The 17,861-nt window shown below is 38.2% G+C and overlaps 2 protein-coding genes across 3 annotated transcripts; one reads left to right on the top strand and one right to left on the bottom strand.

Moving 5' to 3' along the window:
• Positions 1-233: 233 nt before the first annotated feature.
• rasd4 (rasd family member 4) lies at positions 234-1,820 on the top strand. The gene has a single exon (XM_041785636.1). The coding sequence runs from the start codon at positions 476-478 to the stop codon at positions 1,100-1,102; it is 627 nt and encodes a 208-aa protein (XP_041641570.1). The 5' UTR covers positions 234-475; the 3' UTR covers positions 1,103-1,820.
• Positions 1,821-4,161: 2,341 nt separating this feature from the next.
• Positions 4,162-17,861, bottom strand: LOC121508481 (phosphoribosyl pyrophosphate synthase-associated protein 1-like). Of its 2 annotated transcripts, XM_041785376.1 has the most exons (11): positions 17,152-17,861; positions 15,080-15,132; positions 14,935-15,001; positions 12,753-12,925; positions 12,349-12,464; positions 12,125-12,180; positions 11,269-11,414; positions 10,302-10,343; positions 6,577-6,647; positions 5,906-6,052; positions 4,162-4,638 (listed from the first exon to the last, which is right to left on the bottom strand). In XM_041785376.1, exons 1-11 carry the CDS (start codon positions 17,313-17,315, stop codon positions 4,480-4,482), a joined length of 1,194 nt encoding a protein of 397 aa, XP_041641310.1. In that variant the 5' UTR covers positions 17,316-17,861; the 3' UTR covers positions 4,162-4,479. The 2 variants fall into 2 exon arrangements, with proteins under 2 accessions (XP_041641310.1, XP_041641311.1); XM_041785377.1 differs by lacking the exon at positions 10,302-10,343.

Consider the following 17,861-nt stretch of genomic DNA (forward strand, 5'->3'; position numbering starts at 1 on the left):
ATCCACCTCAGTGTTGTCAGTGCTCATTCTGCTGTCAATATGCCTCCAGAAAGCACCTCCTCTGTTCCTGTACACTGATTTACATGCTTTGTCTTTATTGGCTGCCTGGCTGTAGTGCTTCAACAGGCTGCCTTCTGCTGATTGGCTGCAGCTGCAGAAGGGCATGGAGGCTCTCTCACCAAAACAGGCATAAAAGGCGGTGTGTGGGATCAATCACAGAGAAGCATACGATACACAAGTTAGAGCAGCTTAGACTAAGAGCCACAGCCAGCTTATCAGACCTGGGAGGTTAAAAAGAAGGGGGCTTAAGGAGAAGGCTCACAAGGAGCTGCAGAAGGGGAGGAAATAGTCAGTGACAGGTGTTGAAATTATTATTGCCTGTTTGCAGCAACTGCTGTAAACACTGAAAGGAAGTGAGTAGAGTGAGTCAGTGTTTGGTTTATTTTCTTACTTTGGTCCCAGAACAAACAGCAGCATGTCTCTGGAGGTGAAGGAGAAAACTCATGTTCGTCTGGTCTTTCTGGGGGCAGCAGGAGTGGGCAAGACAGCCTTGATCCAACGCTTCCTCCAAGACAAATTTGAGCCCAAACACAGGCGCACAGTGGAGGAGCTGCACAGCAAGGAGTATGACATAGGTGGGGTCAAGATCACAGTGGAGATCCTGGACACCAGTGGCAGCTACTCCTTTCCAGCCATGCGGAAGCTGTCCATCCAAAACAGTGACGCCTTTGCACTGGTGTACGCCGTGAATGATCCAGAGTCGCTGGAGGCTGTGAAGAGCCTCAGGAATGAGATTTTGGAGATCAAGGAGGACAAATACACGCCTATCGTGGTGGTGGGAAACAAGGTGGACCGGGAAGAGGAGCGTCAAGTGTCTAATGAGGATGTGTTGTCAACCGTAGAGCTGGATTGGAACAACAGTTACCTGGAAGCTTCAGCAAAGGAGAACGAAAACGTGGTGGAGGTGTTCAAAGAGCTCCTGCAGCAAGCAAACCTCCCCAGCCGTCTGAGCCCGGCGCTACGCAGACGCAGAGAGACCTTTCCCAAGGACACCAACTTCCGGCCACCCATGAACAAGACAAACAGCTGCATTCTGTCTTAATAAGAGACAGAGGAGGAGCAGAGTTGTTATGTTTTGTAAGGAGACTGAAGATGAGAGGACAGAGGGTTGTGTTGTTGTATAGAGTAAAACCGGTCCATCTTAGTTAGGGGTGTCAAGAGGAGAGCTGTCAGAGATAAATGAGGCTGGACTGAAAAAAAACCCACAGGGAACACATCTGAGAGACTGAAGGAGAGGCTGGACTTTGACAGAGAGCTGGTGGAAAGATGGGAAGAACACTTATTGCTCAGTTGTTTACTCAATGTCATGTTGTTGCTGCTTTTTTTGGTGACATGATGCTTGTGTTTGGATCATTGTGTAACTTTGGGATTTTCAGATAAAATATTCAATAGCATCAACATATTTGGACTGTTTCTAACACACAAATGTGTTTCTTTGTTGTGGATAGTGCCAAGGTTGTATTTTTATGTAACTCAATGATCCACTGTAGCACATTGAAATGTTTACAATTTTTTTGTATCCAAATCAAATTTGCCAATAATCATGTCATAACTTTTTATCTTAAGTGGTGATATGCAAAAGTAAACTGTTAATGCACTTTTCATTTTTAAATGACCATTCAAGATGTTGAATTGTGTGTTTTTTTATAAATCATATTGTTTTTTTAACCATCAAATCATGTCAGAATATTATTTCGCAGTTTGCTTTAAGGATGCAAGTTAAATGTGGATTAAACTGTGTAATAAAAGATACAAACTTATACAAACATTGACATTTGTTGTGTGAAATTATGTGGAACAAGAAAGAGAAAAGCTATTTGATGCTTTAAAAGTGCATAAGTGTTCATCACATGATCATTTATTGCTTTAGATAAATAACTGAGATTAATCACCAGAAGGTCTTCAGTCATATTGAATAATGAATGGCTTTAAAACAAAACTAAAATTTCCATTATTGGGAATGCAGAATGCAAGATTCCTAAATTAATTATGCTTGTTGATGTGGACAGGCTGCAGATATTTTGAGTTGCAGGAACATGAAAAGGAAGTCTGAAATAGAAGCATCTCTTTACATTAATGCAACAAGAATAGCAAGTATCAACAGTCACAGTCATAAAATGTGACTAAACAGGCAGAGCCAGTCCCTGCTGTTCTTGTCACTGTTAGTCTCTTAGGTTTTTCAGGCCTCTGCTGCCATCTGTAGATAGAAAACACACATTGCATTTGCCTGAAATGACAGTATTAGTTTGACCTTGGTCTATACTGCTGCTCCTCTTATAACGCCTAAACCTAAAACCTCAAGATAAAATGTGAAAAAGAGGTGTTGACCAAGTCTGTTGTGCTTTATTGGCTTCCTCAATGTTCTGACGACCAATAAATGTGTGCTGATGTGACTGTCTATCATCAGTCTGTGGTGACTGGATTTTTCTACAATCAATCAGAGCTGCCTCTTTGAATCTTTAAACACACTTTGGCTTAAGGTAGACAGCTGCCACAGCCTTGGAAATGCCTTAAACACTTCTTACATCACCGGAAATTATTCTAATTAAAGCTGAGAGCCGGTGCGACACACCAGGCAATGAAATGGCATAAACTCTGACAACCTGATTTCAGTCTGAAGGCAAACAGAGCTGGGCTTGTGTAGAGAATCACTACATTTAAATATTGCACTCCTGTTAAAACGGTTGACACAACACATTGTTGTTTAGTTCCTACTACAGCAGGTCACAGTTCCCCTTAATGCAACCTGTTGAGCAGTGACAAGTTTGTTCTCAGGTCCAAGAACACACACACACACACACACACCCACCCACACACACACACACACTCCATCAGATTAGAGTGAGCAAAGTTTCCTGTTTTAATTTGAGGAAGTTGCCTGGGTAAACGTTTGTGGCTAGTTCCTCTTTCAGTCCACATTTAAACATTCTTCCGTCTCAGCTCTTGATCATTTATGAAGAGATGGAGGCTCAACAGCTTCACATCGACGCAGGTGTGTGGATTTGTCATCTCATTACACAAAACTATAACTGTTTTTGGATGGATGTTTGAGGATTTCTTGATCATTTTTGTACACTGCCTTTAATTATGATTTTTTATTAGCATTCAGTTGTTACATTTTAACAACACTTAGGGAGTTCAATCATTCAGTTTTTTCTCATGTCTTTGCCCCTGGACTTGGTCAAAGCTCCTCAGCAGATTGATAGACTCTGAGGCGTTTAGAACAAGTTCAGGGTCTCTGGCAGAACACAGCAGGAATCTGAGGTTCAGTGTAGTAAATGTCAGCAGATGTATGAAGCATTGTTTTAAACTAAGGTCTACTTTGGTTTACTATGGAGGAGTAAAAACTATGTGTCATACACATGTGGTATGTGTCATAGATATGAGCCATCATTGCTCATTTGTAAGTTGTACTTGTGAATCAGGCTACTATTTATTTTGCTTAAAATATTTAGAGCCGAGTTCACACCTCAGACTGACCACCATACATGTGTTTTTAAGGCAAACTGTAGCAATTATGTACAGAACACCTTAAAAGTTGCAGTTTTGCTTGAGTTTTAAAAGAATAAAAATTAGTGGTCATCTTTATTCAAACATGACATTACTTCAATCACCTTGTAATTTTCGGTGACACACAAAGTTTTGCCTTCTGTCTTTTTTCCTTGGTGTCAAGAATGTAAACTGATAAAGCAGAAATTCAATCCCAGCACCCAGCCTGCATTATTTAATCTTTCTTTGGCATTGTACTGTATTTCCTGAGGGGTGCTGCACAGTGAAATATGTTGGAATTATAAATTAATAAAAAATCTAAACAAAGCAGCCATTCTGCATCTGCACACTGCTGTTTCACATTTATTCTACTTCCATACTTCATAAAGCAAGGACCTCATCTGTGACTGAAACTGCTACAGAAAGTTTCATTTCGGACGTGAGGGTAGTGTACTGCACATTTTTTTTGACAGCTCTAGAAATGTCTTCACACTTCAAAATGCAAACCCTGTTTTTTTTTCTGCCAGCTGTTGGAACATGTTAATATCAGCACAGTACAGCCGAGCATTTGTCACTTTTAACATTCATCCAAAAAATGACAGGTTTCTCATCTGAAAGGAACTGTTTTATTTGCCAAACTCTGCAGCTTAACAAGAGGCTGCTTATGCTGTGTAATTCATGTTTTCAAATTAAAGAAAGCATACAGTAAAGTTAAGAAGTTTGTATTGTTCAGTCCCATTATGTAACAGAGAAGGAAGCAGTGTTTGAGCTGTTTTTTGTAACAATCAGTTAATGCAGCCAATTTCTAGTAACATGTTTAAGAGCAAAACAAGAAGGAGCCGCAGAATAAAGCACAGGCCGGAGATTCTTGGTCATCAGAGTGTGTGCTTATGAGGGTGAGCAGGAATGTGAACTTAATAGTGTGTTGCCTCAGTCATCCACAGCAATGTTGCGGAACAGATAGGCCATGGACTCTCCATTATGGATGCGTCTGATGGCCTCGGCAAGGATCATACTGACGTCCACCGTTTTGATTTTTGGACACTGCAGCTTTTGCACCTCATGAGGAACAGTGTTGGTCACCACCACCTGAGGGTGCAATAACAGCTTTAGTTCATTTCAGTAATAGCTCTCTCTTTAGTAATAAATACAGACAGCCATGTAACTTCTTATTCACTGCACTAAACTTAATACATATTCTGTTCTAATGACAAATCTCTCTATCAAAATAAGATTCACCACAATTTAAGCCATTTCTCAAGCTGTATCTTGTAAATAAAGCTAGTGAACAGCTCTATAAAGGGTTTGACAATCCAAACTGACAAAGCAAAGGTCATTAGATAAAAATTCTCAAAAGCAGATGTTCTTTGTTTGTTTGAGGGGAAGTAGGTTTAACATCAGTTTATTTCAGACCTATGCGAGGCATGAATAAAATCACTGGATATTTATGTAAAAAAAAAGTTTTTATTATCTGAGCTAAAAGGCTTAACAGGGCAACATTAAGTATATACATGTATAACTGAGTTGAATTATTTTACATTTAAGATAGTTGTCATATTTTTTTCAGCAACTGAATAATAATATAAATAACAATAATAATAATCAGAATCTTTATTTATAGAGCTATTTTCAAAACAAGAGCCATAAAGTGCTTCATAAGCAGCAGAGACAAAAAGTAAACCAGGCAGCAAATGCACTTCAAACTCAAGTAAAATCAGAAAAGGCTCTCAGATAAAAGTGTGTCTTAAGAAGAGATGTAAAAGAGGTCACTGACTCGGCCAATCTGATTTCCTCAGCCTTGGGGCCCAGACTGAAAATGCCCTGTCCCCTTTAGTTTTCAGCCGGGCCCCTGAGACAGCTTAAAGACCCCTGCCCGAGGATCTCAAGTATGTGCTGGCTCGTACGGGGTTAAATAAGAGCATTAAATGCAGAATCTCAAAGAAGATAAATCACTATCAAACCACACTCCTAGATTTCTTGCAAAAGGATCAATATTATTAAAAAGGGAACCAGCAGAGTGCAGCACTTTACTGGTATGTATAGCTTGGTATCATCAGCATAAGAGTAAAAAGATAATATCATGTGTTTCAAAGATGTGCCTCAGGGGCAGCACATTCAAAGAGAATAAGATTTATCCCAGAACTGAACCCTGAGGCACACCGTACTTAATGGTGGAAAATGATGATACACGATTGTTTGCAGAGACAAAGAACCTCCTGTTAGATAAATAAGAATAAAACCATTTTAAAACTGAGCCAGATAACCCAACCCAAGGCCTCAGCCAACCTAAAAGGATACTATGATCTACTCTTTCAAATGCTACACAGACAATTATACCATCTGCACATGAGTTTACCTCATCGATGGCAGACTCCTCTATAAGTCTGGGAGCCTCAGCAGACAGCAGACCATGTGTGGCCATGATGTAAATTTTGTAGGCTCCCCTCTCTTTCAGGATCTCTGCTGCTGCTACGAAATCCTCCACATCATCTATAATGTCATCCTGAAAAAGGAGTCACAGGGTTAAAAAAAAAAAAAAAAGAAGAAGCATATATTTTCATGATGAAAAACTGAACTTTAAACATTTCTGCTTACTAGGTAAAAGTATATTTTACAAATAATAAGGGTCAAACATTTTTAGGAAGATTTTTTCCTTCAGACAAATTTGACGAGGGAAGTGGCCTGAACATGTGAATTTGTTTAAATTGCAAACAAGATCGAAACTATTTGCCATTGCTTTGATGCTTTGTATTACCCTGCCTTATGAAAAGCTGCAGCAAATTACATGCAGAACCCCATAACCCTACAAAACAACTAACAGTTTCCACATGGAAATGAACTCGTAAAAACAACTGCACATGAGCAATCTCAATAACTGAATAAACAAAGGGTCACTTTAAAATTAAAGCTGTTGCTCAAACTTGAAATTAGCTTTGCTTCAAATTTTGATAACGAGAGAGCAAGTGTTGACATTATAGGAATGACTGATAAATTGTTTCTGGGTCATATAAAAGTTCAAAGACTTACAATAATGATGGCGATTCTGCCTCCTACATCTCCAACAACAGTGATGGGTGGCTTCTCCTTTGCCATCATCACTAAAAGACACAGGAGGGGGGAAATTATTTTATGGAAAAAGAGCTAACTTTATCCTGTAACCCCGACAGAATTCTAAAGGGAAGGTAAAAATGAAAGGGAGGTTTGGTGACAAACATCATGCAAGACCACTCTACACCAACACGCTTCCATCTATCACAGGACCAAACCAGTAAACGGACCAATGGCTATTAACCATGAGATTCAGTTGTGCAGCTTCTTTAGATTTTCAATAAAATTTACAAGATGTGACTGCATAGGAATGATTTGGTGTGAGGGTAGATGGACAAGTGGGTGCAGAATTGAGCCTTTTTTGAGAACCACAGACCCAAAGAGATCATTATTTGAAACCTTTGAAACCAGTTGCAATTATACATATCACTATATTGATGTTATAAAATAATTACTTCTTGGAGCTCAATAACAGCAACCTCCGAATCAAAGCTTCTTTATCCAAATGGATATATACAATTATTTAGGCACTTGAAAAGATTTCAACTAATGATTAGTTCTCATCTAGAACCTGCACTTAGGCCCTGACCATATGGATAAACCTCCTCCAAAATACAGCAAGGCACACTCAGAAGTCATTTCCCAAATCCAGCACAAGACTGTCCAGCAAGGTCTCTGTGCAAAAAAAACAAAACAAAAAAAAACAAAAAAACAGAAATCTAAACATTAAGTAAAAGAAAGCCAAGCAGCTTCTACACTTAAAAGTAGTCAAAGAAAAAGATGCAAATTAAAACCATGAGCAGCATTTTAACATTATAGTTATGTCAGGTAAGGAATTTTTCACCTAGCATTCCTAATTTCATGCTAAGAAATTTAAAACCTTAAATACCTATTTTATTATTAAAAGTGGACAAAGAGATTTGTAATCTCATACTTTAGCAAGTGTGTAAAAGCTCAATTCAGATATCTACACTGTTAATATCTCCACTCTCTCTTTTTCAACCCTTAAATACAAAATTTCAGGCACTTGTTTGAAAATTGTGGCAGCCAGTATATCACAATTCAGAATATTCATGTCAAGTAACAATACTTAATTCACATTTATTTTAACTGACAAGATGCAAGACTGAGGGCTTCCAACAAATAGAATTGACACTTTACAATTTTCCACCTTCTTTCTGAGTGTGCTTCAATTTATCCAGATTGAGCCAAGCTCAAAGGAAACCTGAAATTACTGAGCCCCTCATAGTTTCAATTAAAGGAAGATTCTCCTCAGATCTAATTTACTATCACAGATGGATCAACAATATTAGCGCTAGCCTCCTGAAGCTTAAGTGTACCAGCTAAGCATAAATAAAGTTGGTCTTACCTCCTGCATCTGACTTAGTTACTACTTACTTCTCATCTTAAATATACATTGTGTGCACAAAGTCTAACATAGAACGGTCGTAGCTGCACCCAGCTTTATCATTCGTTTTCACATGAATGTGCACAGATGAGTGTTGCCTTGTGTATCTCTTCTCTTAAACTATCAACTGTAGATTTGGGCAACACAAACTCCTAGATTTCTCCTAAAAGTCACAATTTCTTCGTAGAGCCAAAAACCCTTCTTATAACTCAGTGTGATGTTATCTGATAAACAATAGTTCTCACATGATGATTTAAAATGCCAATTCCACCTGCTGTGCTCTGTTGTTTTGAATTTTTAAGTCTTTTCAATCAAATTAGCACCCTAAAAGTTTTCCTTATTAAAATGTATATAGTTGATTTCTTTAAATTGATTATTTTGATATACTGAGAGAGAAACGCTTTTCAAAAGGCACACTCCACCAGTAATCAGCTCATGAAGGGTGGAGATGACTCTGTATTATTGTCTGACACTTCTTATTGGGAGGAAATTATTCTGTTAATTAAACAAACAAATAGATAACATTTGGTTATCATTGCTTGGGTTTATAATAGACCATTTTTGTAAATCTTCATGAGCCTCTTACTGTGGCTGGGCCCTAAAAGGCTTTCCCCTTTGCTGCCTCATGACCAGCCTTGGGTAGACAAGCCTGGGTTGGTCAGGTTCCAAATTAATAGGGGTGTAAATCACTAGTTTAATCTCAGTCGATATCTACACGATATCAATATTTTGGACAACGATATGATAGGATCGATATCAGGCGATAGTTACAGATAAAGCGTTTCTGCAACTGAATTATTGACAGGTCTCTGTGTTTACTAAAATATCTCTTTAACAAAAACAACAAAGACCTGATTGCCTTTAAATTAGGGACACAACTATGAACATTTGTGTTAAAACATGTTGATTTAAAACAGCAAACATTTTCAGTGCCAAACTTTTTATTTCCTCAATTCCTCAGATCACTCTAAAGCACCAATATGGACTTTTTCTGCAATCCTTTAAAATAATGAATAAAATGTTTGGCCTGTGTTCCCATTTTAGATTTTTTTCCCCTAAACTTATTTACACACATGTGGACTTCAACATACATTTCCGCTCTATATCAGCCCTTCATACTTTAAACAGGGACCTATTACTGTGGCAGATAGTTCATTTTCTAGTTTATTCATCTTATGAGATTTAAATAAGTTAAACGTGGGGCATATGATGTTATAGTGATGAATTTTTAGCATTGTTTATTTATTGCTGCCTTGATTTTAACAAATGGGGAGTTTAGACTGGAGCAAAATTTTCATTATAAATCTGACGTGAGATGGTGAAATAAAATCAGTCTATCAAAGAGACATGCAGCAGCAGACTTTTCCCCCTCTGTGTATCTTTGGTCTGCTGCTAACAGCACTCGCGCTACCTCAGCCATATGAGCTGAGTGTTTTTAATCCGTGAACGATCTCATACAGCCATACAGTCCTGCAGTAGCCTCTGTCTGAAATATATCCACAGCCGAGAGAAGAGAGGAAATTCTCTTTCCCTCAGCTGCAAAACTTTAAGCCACTGCTGCTAGTTAGCTAGTTTGCAGCTAGCTTGTTGAGGGCAGGCGTGTGGGGGGGGATTTCAAATTAAAAGCATGGCTTGAAGCATTGATTTAGATTGATGTTTTGACTTTCCATCAATCTGATTGGATTATCAATCAACCAATCGATAAATACAGTGCTTAACAAATTTATTAGACCACCACCCAAGGTAAGGTTTATGCCACAGCTGCCCTAAATTAACAGCATTGGTAATTACCAAAATCATTTTTTATGTTTCTGCAATGGTTAATACAACAATATGTAGAAGCTCTTTAACCCAAATGATATTTTTAATGCTAAAATATAATTACTATTGTTATCCATGAATTTTCAAATTTACTGAGTTACAAAAAATGAAAAAAATAGTAAAGCACATTATTATTTCTTGATTAATATGTCAAATTATAGTTTTTTTACTATATATATATATATAGTTATGACATCTGACATTTAGAGGCAGGCTTGGTACACACCTTGAAGAGGAGGCTATAAATTAAGTTAAACATGTTTCTAATACTTTAGCCGTTATTGTTACTGTTGGCAAGAATTTAATGTTTCTCTACTATGATCCATCAATCAGCTCATATAGGTCTTGTCATTTCAATTCTTGAATTTGTGGCTGTAAAGAGAAGTGGAAGCCCTCAGTAACTCATCCTGCAGTTTCATGCAGTAAGACAAACATAAACAGGAAGCATGAAAGCATTCAAGAGTTCTGATCATACTTGGGAGCTCTATCCCAGGGAATGGGACATGATGTCTGCCGCCTGCGTTGGCAAAAGAAAGGATGGACAGAAAATATAAATGCACAGTTAAACAAACAGCAGACAAAACATTGAAAAGCATACAGTGAAATCCACAATGAACACTTCCACTGCTTTCAGAGGAGATTTCTGAGTGCAGAGAGACAGCGTGGATAAATAGAACTTTCATGTAATTAATGTTTAAAGGCAGGGAGAAAAAAAGAGCTGGAATGGAATGATTCAGCTCCTGCTGGAGAGAAAAAAGATAAGGCTGACAAAAACACATTTTCAAGTTGAAGGGATGAAGGAGGGAGAGGGTAAAATAAGCTGAAAAGAGAGCAAAGAGGACAAGATGAGAAGAGGGAAATAAACCTGACTAAGGGAAAAAAAGGGTCAGTCATGTCAGGGTTGAGGCAGGGCTGACCTGAAACATGCTGAGGAAATGGTGAATATGTGAATTTGCGAGAGCAATGTCAGGGTCAGCAGGAGCTCTTGTTATAGGATGCCTTTAAGTCTGTTAGTAGGCACTTACAGTAAATTTTTCTTTTAATAAATCTGAGCTCCACACACATAAGCTCATGACACAAAATTAACACACTAAAAAAATCACAGTTAGCTATTAAGCTAACCACACACAATACACTGCTAGTAGTAAAAGCTTGCTCTTATTTTCAATCCTTGAGAGGTTGATGAGAGCTAAGAAAACTTAAAATTTAACAGGTTATTTTAAAAAGGAACCCTTTTCTGCAGCAAAAAGCTCTCTGGTTATAGAAATCCTGCAGAAAACAAATCTGAACACAATAATAAAGCTTTCCTTTGTCCTGGCTTTTCACTGCAGAGCGCAAAATAATTCACAAAAACAAGATATGCCATCAAAATCTCTCTAAATAGACGTGAGAGGTCACAGTAGAAACTGTAACTGAGGAAACTAGTATGTTGTGTGTCTTACATGGCAGCTCCAGGCCGGTGTGTCCTGTGGTGGTGCGGGAAATAGGGGGAGACTGTCGCCCATCAGCCATGTCTGATTCTGATTGGTTGGCCTCCCCGTGCATCACTGCCAGCCCGAGTCGTAGCCTCTCAGCGTAGGACTGAGCTCTGAGACAGACAGATACAGAGTCACACAAGAGTCAAAGAACAGACAAACAAGCCAAAATAAACACACAGGCAGAGAAAAAGCAGACAGAACTTTGGACAAAAGCTTGGACAAACTTAGAGACATAACATGCCACTTTCAGACTGGATGTCCATCAGATGTTACACTTAAGCATCAGTCTCTCAACCCAAAACAAGCAGCAGTTTCTATAATTTGGTTCTTACTTCTTTTTAGTATTACACACCAAAGAAAGACTTTCCTGTTTGGAAAGTCTGTTCATTTTCCTTGAATTAGACTCTTTTAATTAATTTCTGCCTGTCACGCCTGCAGGGAAGTCTCTCTTACCCCACCTTGTGGCAGGGATAACAATTGGACAAGGGAGTATACTGTGAATGGGACAAATTTAAGCCTCTGTGCAAAACAAACAAACACAAAGAAGTGCAATGCCATGCTGCCCTGCCCCATGCAAACACAGAGCTGAAAACAAAAAGCCCAGAGGGTGTGGCTTTTTTTAAAAAAGGGCTTAGTTAGGACATATTTGATGTCTGCAGTATCAATGTTTAAAATGTTGCTTATTATACCTTTAAAAAGACAGACAGTATTAATATGAAAAGATAAAAGCAAAATTCAAGGATAAAGCTACAGAAAGGAAATGGCCACTGAGAAGTTTAGACCTTTTAAAATTTGAGTATTAAAGACTTTTTTTTGATACCTCTTGGCAGCTGAAGGGGACTTTGCAACAATTATTGCATTCCTGTAGTCTGGTATCTGCAGCGTAACAAAGAAAGAATGTGAAAATGGCCTTTGTTCCTACATAACAGCAAACACTGTATATCTGTAAATCAGTTCCAAAACTCATTCTCTGAGGTAAAACAAAATATCATTATTGTTGTAGCACCTTGTTTACACTAAACTGAACAGAAAATGTGGCTTCACCTCCTCCTGAATGTACTGGATGAGGAAAGGGGAAGCTCTCAGATTGTCAACAGGGAAGCTGAAGAAGCCCTGGATTTCTTTTTGGTGGAGGTCCATTGTGATGATGTGAGTTAGCCCTGCAACACCAAAGACATCAGAGGTTCTATTCTCTTAGATTTGGAGGCAAAGATCAAGAAACAATAGAGATCCAACAATGAATTAGATTTTTAGTTTAGAACTGCATATATAAAATGGTCATGTTTTGATCTGTACTGTTGACATCACTTCCAAATAATCTTAATAACTAGCTAAAAAAAGAACAAAGGATTTGTTGTATCACTGTCTATGTCTTTTTATTTGTACCTTTATTGAAATCTGTTAAATAAACTAGCTTTTGAATAAAAACATAAAAACAAAGTCCATACCAGCTTTAGCTAACATGGATGCAAGCAGTTTGCAGACTATGGATCCTCTCTTCCTCATCTTGCACTGCTTGCTGTAAGGAAAATAAGGAATGACCCCAATGATGTTCTTGGCACAGGACGTCTTCAGGGCGTAAGCCATGACCAGCAGCTCCATGATGGCTGTGTTGACATCTCTGAAAAACAGCACATTCAGTTAGATCTTACTGATCCTATCATTTTAATAAGGCTTTTTATCAGACTCCACTCCGAAAAGCTCTTCATTTGAGTTTTCTTAGCTTCAGACATTAAAACTTTGATAAGCTGCTCTGACTATTTTTATTCTGCTGACTAGACCAGTTTCACTACTTCAGAAAGAAGAATTGTTGATGTAATGAGAAACTGTGTGTATACATATTGGCCTTGACAGTGTGTTGAAACTAGAGATCCCACAGGCAGGTCAGTGGGCGCTTGATTTGAACACTCAATATGAGCGACTCAAGTTTGTAATGACACTCCTGTGAACTCTTATCTTCCAGACAGGTCTCCTTTGTCTGGCTAATAACTGATAGATAAGGACAAAAACAAAGGAATTCCTTGCTCAAAGTCCACTTTTTTCAGTTATACTTCTGTGTAAGTTATGCTGCATTTGAACTTAAACCTCCTATAAAAGTCCAAACAATTGTATTTTTAAATGTAAAAACAACAGAAAAACTTCCCATAGTCACTGCACATGAAAAGACATTTTATACATATCTTAATTTTGTGCATAGTTTGAAAAAAGCAGGTTTCTTGTACATTTCTTAAAATTTCATAGTTGGAGATGGAGACATATTGTTGTGACTGACACTGAATGTAGCAAAACTGATCATAAGAAAAGGCATAAAACCAGGTCAAAAATATAAAGATGCAAGAATGTGTTATTCTTCACATCAAGGTCAGCTAAATACTTAATCAAAATATTTCACTCAAAAAGAGTGAGACACTTTTTGATTAAGCATTTTTGCATATTAGCAAATTGTAAGGTAATCTGGGAAAAATAAGATTGAAATATGTAGTTTATGGCCCCAATGTTGCTGATGGACTGCTTCCTTTATCAAAGTAAAAGGTTGCTGTTTCTAAGGTTGTCAGTGTTTTCGATACTTCAATACTTTATTTGATACTAAGTGTTTTAAAGTGTTGTACCTTAAAGTAATAAGGTGCAATATTCATTATGTCATGTTATAAAGTCCAGACAGTACAGGTGTTTGGACAAAAAACACATGTACATTTGTATTTCAACCTAAAGATGCAGTTAGCAGAGAGAGAAAGAGATAGCACACAGTGATAGGGGAAAAAATGATAGCATGTCCTGTTTCTAAAACAGAGTGATGACATGGAGAGAGAAGCTCTTATTTCCTTCTTGGTTCACAGCAGTTACACTCTTGAAAAGGTAGAAACACACCAAAACTCTGCAAAGAAATTCAGGAGGATTCAGGGTTTTGTTTGATTGTTGTAGAAGATGCCACTCTGCTCCGAGCGTCTTTGCTTCGCCCTCCATCACATCCTCTATCCTTGCCATGTGTTTAATTTATCAGTCTTCAAATAGGCTCTATTAAATCACTAAAGCATCTCTAAAACAGCCACACTATAATATCAATGTCCGTACAGACACAGAGTTGAGGACAGAGACATCTATGTCTCCTGGTCCCTACAAGTTTTCCTTTACATGACTGATTACAGCCTCACAGTACTGCACAAACACCGACACCCAAATGACTTAAATAAGAAAAAATATACAAGTTACAGACAGAAAGCAGACTCACTTTAGACATTTTTCTGGTCCAATATTGATTAGGAAAATTGTATTTACTTTGCCTTTTTTACTATGAACAATATGCCCCATTTTGGTATGTATTGGATGTTTAGTGAACCTCTCCTCAGGTTGGAAAATTAAAATCATAACTAAATTCACCAGTTTGGGGGTCCAGGATTTTTCATTTTTGTTAATGTGGTATCAAAACAATTGATATTTGACTTCAACTTGAATTGCATTGAAATTCAATGTTCTGGTATCTTGACAACTCTAGTCGTTTCTACTATTGGCTAACCAAATCTAGAATCAGAGCAAAAGTGCTTAGGAGGCTAAAAAAATTAAGGAGTTTGGTAAGTTATTTGGGGTTTCTACATGGAACCTACCAGCAAAATAAAGCCCTCCCTCTCTCACCTCGGAATAGTCTGAATGATAAAGATGTCTTGCCCACGGACAGACTCCTTCACATCCACTCTCGTCTCTGAAAACAACAATGTAGAAAAAAATTATCTAAGACATTCACTGTGGAAATAAAAGACTTAATATTTAAGAGCTGTACCTTTATTTGACTCTTGGTAAACAACTGACTTTCCCAACTCCACACCCAGGCGCCTGAAAAAACATAAAGCAGAATATTAAAACAGACCACAGGCATTAAACACACTCAAACACATCTTTATGTGATCAACTTATTGATGTGTATATGACAATTGTTAGTTCTTCACATGCAGTTTTAATGTTTTGGACGATCTGTTTACCTAATAACAAATACATATGCAGGCCTTGTCTACATATTCAGAGCTATGACACACAACTTTACACACAACTCCAGAACATTTTCCTTACAGTTAAAGCATACAAACTGTTGGGGTATTTCATAAGTCTGTTAATCTATTTGCACCTTCAAACAGGAAAAACAAAGTTATTGACAGAAACAAAGTTTGCAGAACAGTCCTATTATAACAAGTCAAACCAGAGACAGGCCCAGGCATCAAAAACACAGCCATGCCTTTGGCAGAACATCACGCTGTTAATTTTAATACTAAACAGCCACGGATCAGTGCCAATTACATCAAGAGAACCTGATGACTCTTTAAAGCAAACTGCACATCAGTGAGGGTTTGGCATGGTGACAGAGGGAGGCTCCTCTGCCATGACAGCCAGCTGGGATCCCACTGGCAAGAAATGACATTCTGCTCCATGGCCTCACCCTGTTTACATCAATCAAATGTTTCACTGAATGTCAGAATCCTTTATAAAAACTTTACAACCAAGTACAAATCTAAAAGGAAAAATCGAGGAATAAGGGTAATGGGTGTGCATTTATTAACTCAATATGTTTCTATTTGTCTATCAAGTAAGATCTCAAAGAATACCACCAAAGAGATCTGGCAAAAATAAGAACGACGGCAGTGCCAGGGTTATTTACACAGTCCAGACACTGTGTGTACCTCAAGAGTAAATAGTCAAGTATTCATTAACATGTTCCACATGCTCATGATGTTTAACCTATGCTCCACAAAACATCTTCTTGGCGGCATAATCTTCCCAATAATGTTCTTCAATGTTGCCAAACAGTGAAAACAGAGACAGCTAAGCTGTTTCTCACAGTGCTAGCAATGCAACTTCTGCTTGGCTGTCTGACAAGTCTGCAGGGCAGAGAGAAACATGGCTTCACTCTGAATTCAGTACTCCAGCAACAATAGAAGATATCAATGTTTGAGGAGATCTCAGGCAGGCAGGCAGTAATTGATATCATAAAAACAAACATGTTCTGATACATGCAATCTGGTTTTAATTGTTTCTTTCTGTCTAATAGACATTTAAATGCCACATGAGTCACTGCCAGCAATGACGTCTGACTGGTAAAACAAAATCCAGTGTAGTGCATGTGTACCTACGTTCTCTCTGACATAACAGTGTAAGACACTCGTTTCATCACAATAATGGTCTATGACACAATCTTTGGATGTCCCATCTAAGAAAAAAGTTCACTTATACTCTAATACAGCTAGCTAATATTTCATTTGCACTGTGTGATTTTTTTTTTTTTTTTTTTTTGACAAAAGGGAAAACTTTAAAGACCGAACCAAAGAAGAACAACCTTTAAATTCATTTTAATTCAAAAAAGTGTAGCATGACAACACTCAGTTTGGTAAACCTGGACCAAAAAAATGCAGAGAAGCTCTTAAATTTGGATTATTTTAAGGTTAAAAATGACATAATCTACCATTAAGTATCATTGCCAAGTTTTGTTTAAGGGTACAAAACGAACCTGACAAACTTATAGAGATATGACAATAGTGTGGGAAACAGGTGTACAAAAACACCCATATCAGCCTTTTTGTCTTTTGTAAGGCTGTCTGACACCTATTACACAAATAGTGTTATTGTTGTGTAATTCAGACTCCATTTATTTCAATGGTTAACATGACCTTCAACTAATGCATGCACACCTCTACATTGGTAAAGTGTACTTCCTGCCATTATAACTATTTATCTGTTTTCAATAACCTTTTGCATCCCAGGTGTGCCGTCAGAATTACGCCAGGTAACAGAAGCATGAACACTAAAAATGACAGCGTTAAAACGACACTGATGATCAATGTGCAGCAGTTAAAGCTCACTTACTCCGTTATCTTCTTGGCGAGCTCGGTGCAGGCGGTGGTGGAGTTGGCAGAAAACACACGGTACCCACTTCTTGAAATATTCATCCTGGTGTAACCGTACGACAGTTTAGGTGTTTGAGAGTGAGAGACCAGAGACCTGTGACCCCCAAAACGCCTTATAGGCATGTTGCTATGGAGACAAAGTGGGTTTCAGACACGTTTCTCCACAAAGAACGTCAAATTTGTCCGTTGTTACCCTTGAGAAAGTTTCCACGCTACAAGCTGATAAAAGGGTAAGTTAGACTTTCTACGCCAATGCCTCACGTCCTTTGGAAACCAGAAAAAAAAACTGACTTCAGGGGGAGTTTGTAAGGTTACACTTTAACATGTAAATAACAAAGAGCACGTGCCCCACGAGGCGTGGGAGCAGCGCTCGTGCTGATGTTAGCGAGTCAAAAACCTCCTTCCCATCGAGCAGCAGTAGGAAAAAAACGTCAACTAATAAATCGACAGCAGATGAAAAGCTGAACTCTGCGTTTCCATTGCTGAGTCTTTAAAGTCCCCGGTGTACACCCACAGCTGTTTATGTTGGCATTAGGACCAAGTGAAGTGTATCAAAGAACTTCTCGGGCGCAGCGGCAGTGAAATAAACTTGAAACTCCGCCGCTAGCATTCAAATGTAGCTACAGTAAACTTTGCAGCAATGCGGTCGCAGGGCAGGGTAAAAAGCCA

The sequence above is a fragment of the Cheilinus undulatus genome, linkage group 4, assembly GCF_018320785.1.
Source record: "Cheilinus undulatus linkage group 4, ASM1832078v1, whole genome shotgun sequence".
In the NCBI taxonomy this organism is placed as follows: Eukaryota; Metazoa; Chordata; class Actinopteri; order Labriformes; family Labridae; genus Cheilinus; species Cheilinus undulatus.

Coding starts and splice junctions, on each gene's coding strand:
- rasd4 (XM_041785636.1), top strand. CDS start 476: ATGTCTCTGGAGGTGAAGGAGAAAACTCATGTTCGTCTGGTCTTTCTG.
- LOC121508481 (XM_041785376.1), bottom strand. CDS start 17,315: ATGCCTATAAGGCGTTTTGGGGGTCACAGGTCTCTGGTCTCTCACTCT. Junction 15,133..17,151: donor CTCGCCAAGAAGATAACGGA/GTAAGTGAGCTT, acceptor ATGTTTTTTCAG/GCGCCTGGGTGTGGAGTTGG. Junction 6,648..10,301: donor CCCTGGGATAGAGCTCCCAA/GTATGATCAGAA, acceptor TGTGTCTTTTAG/TGATGATGGCAAAGGAGAAG.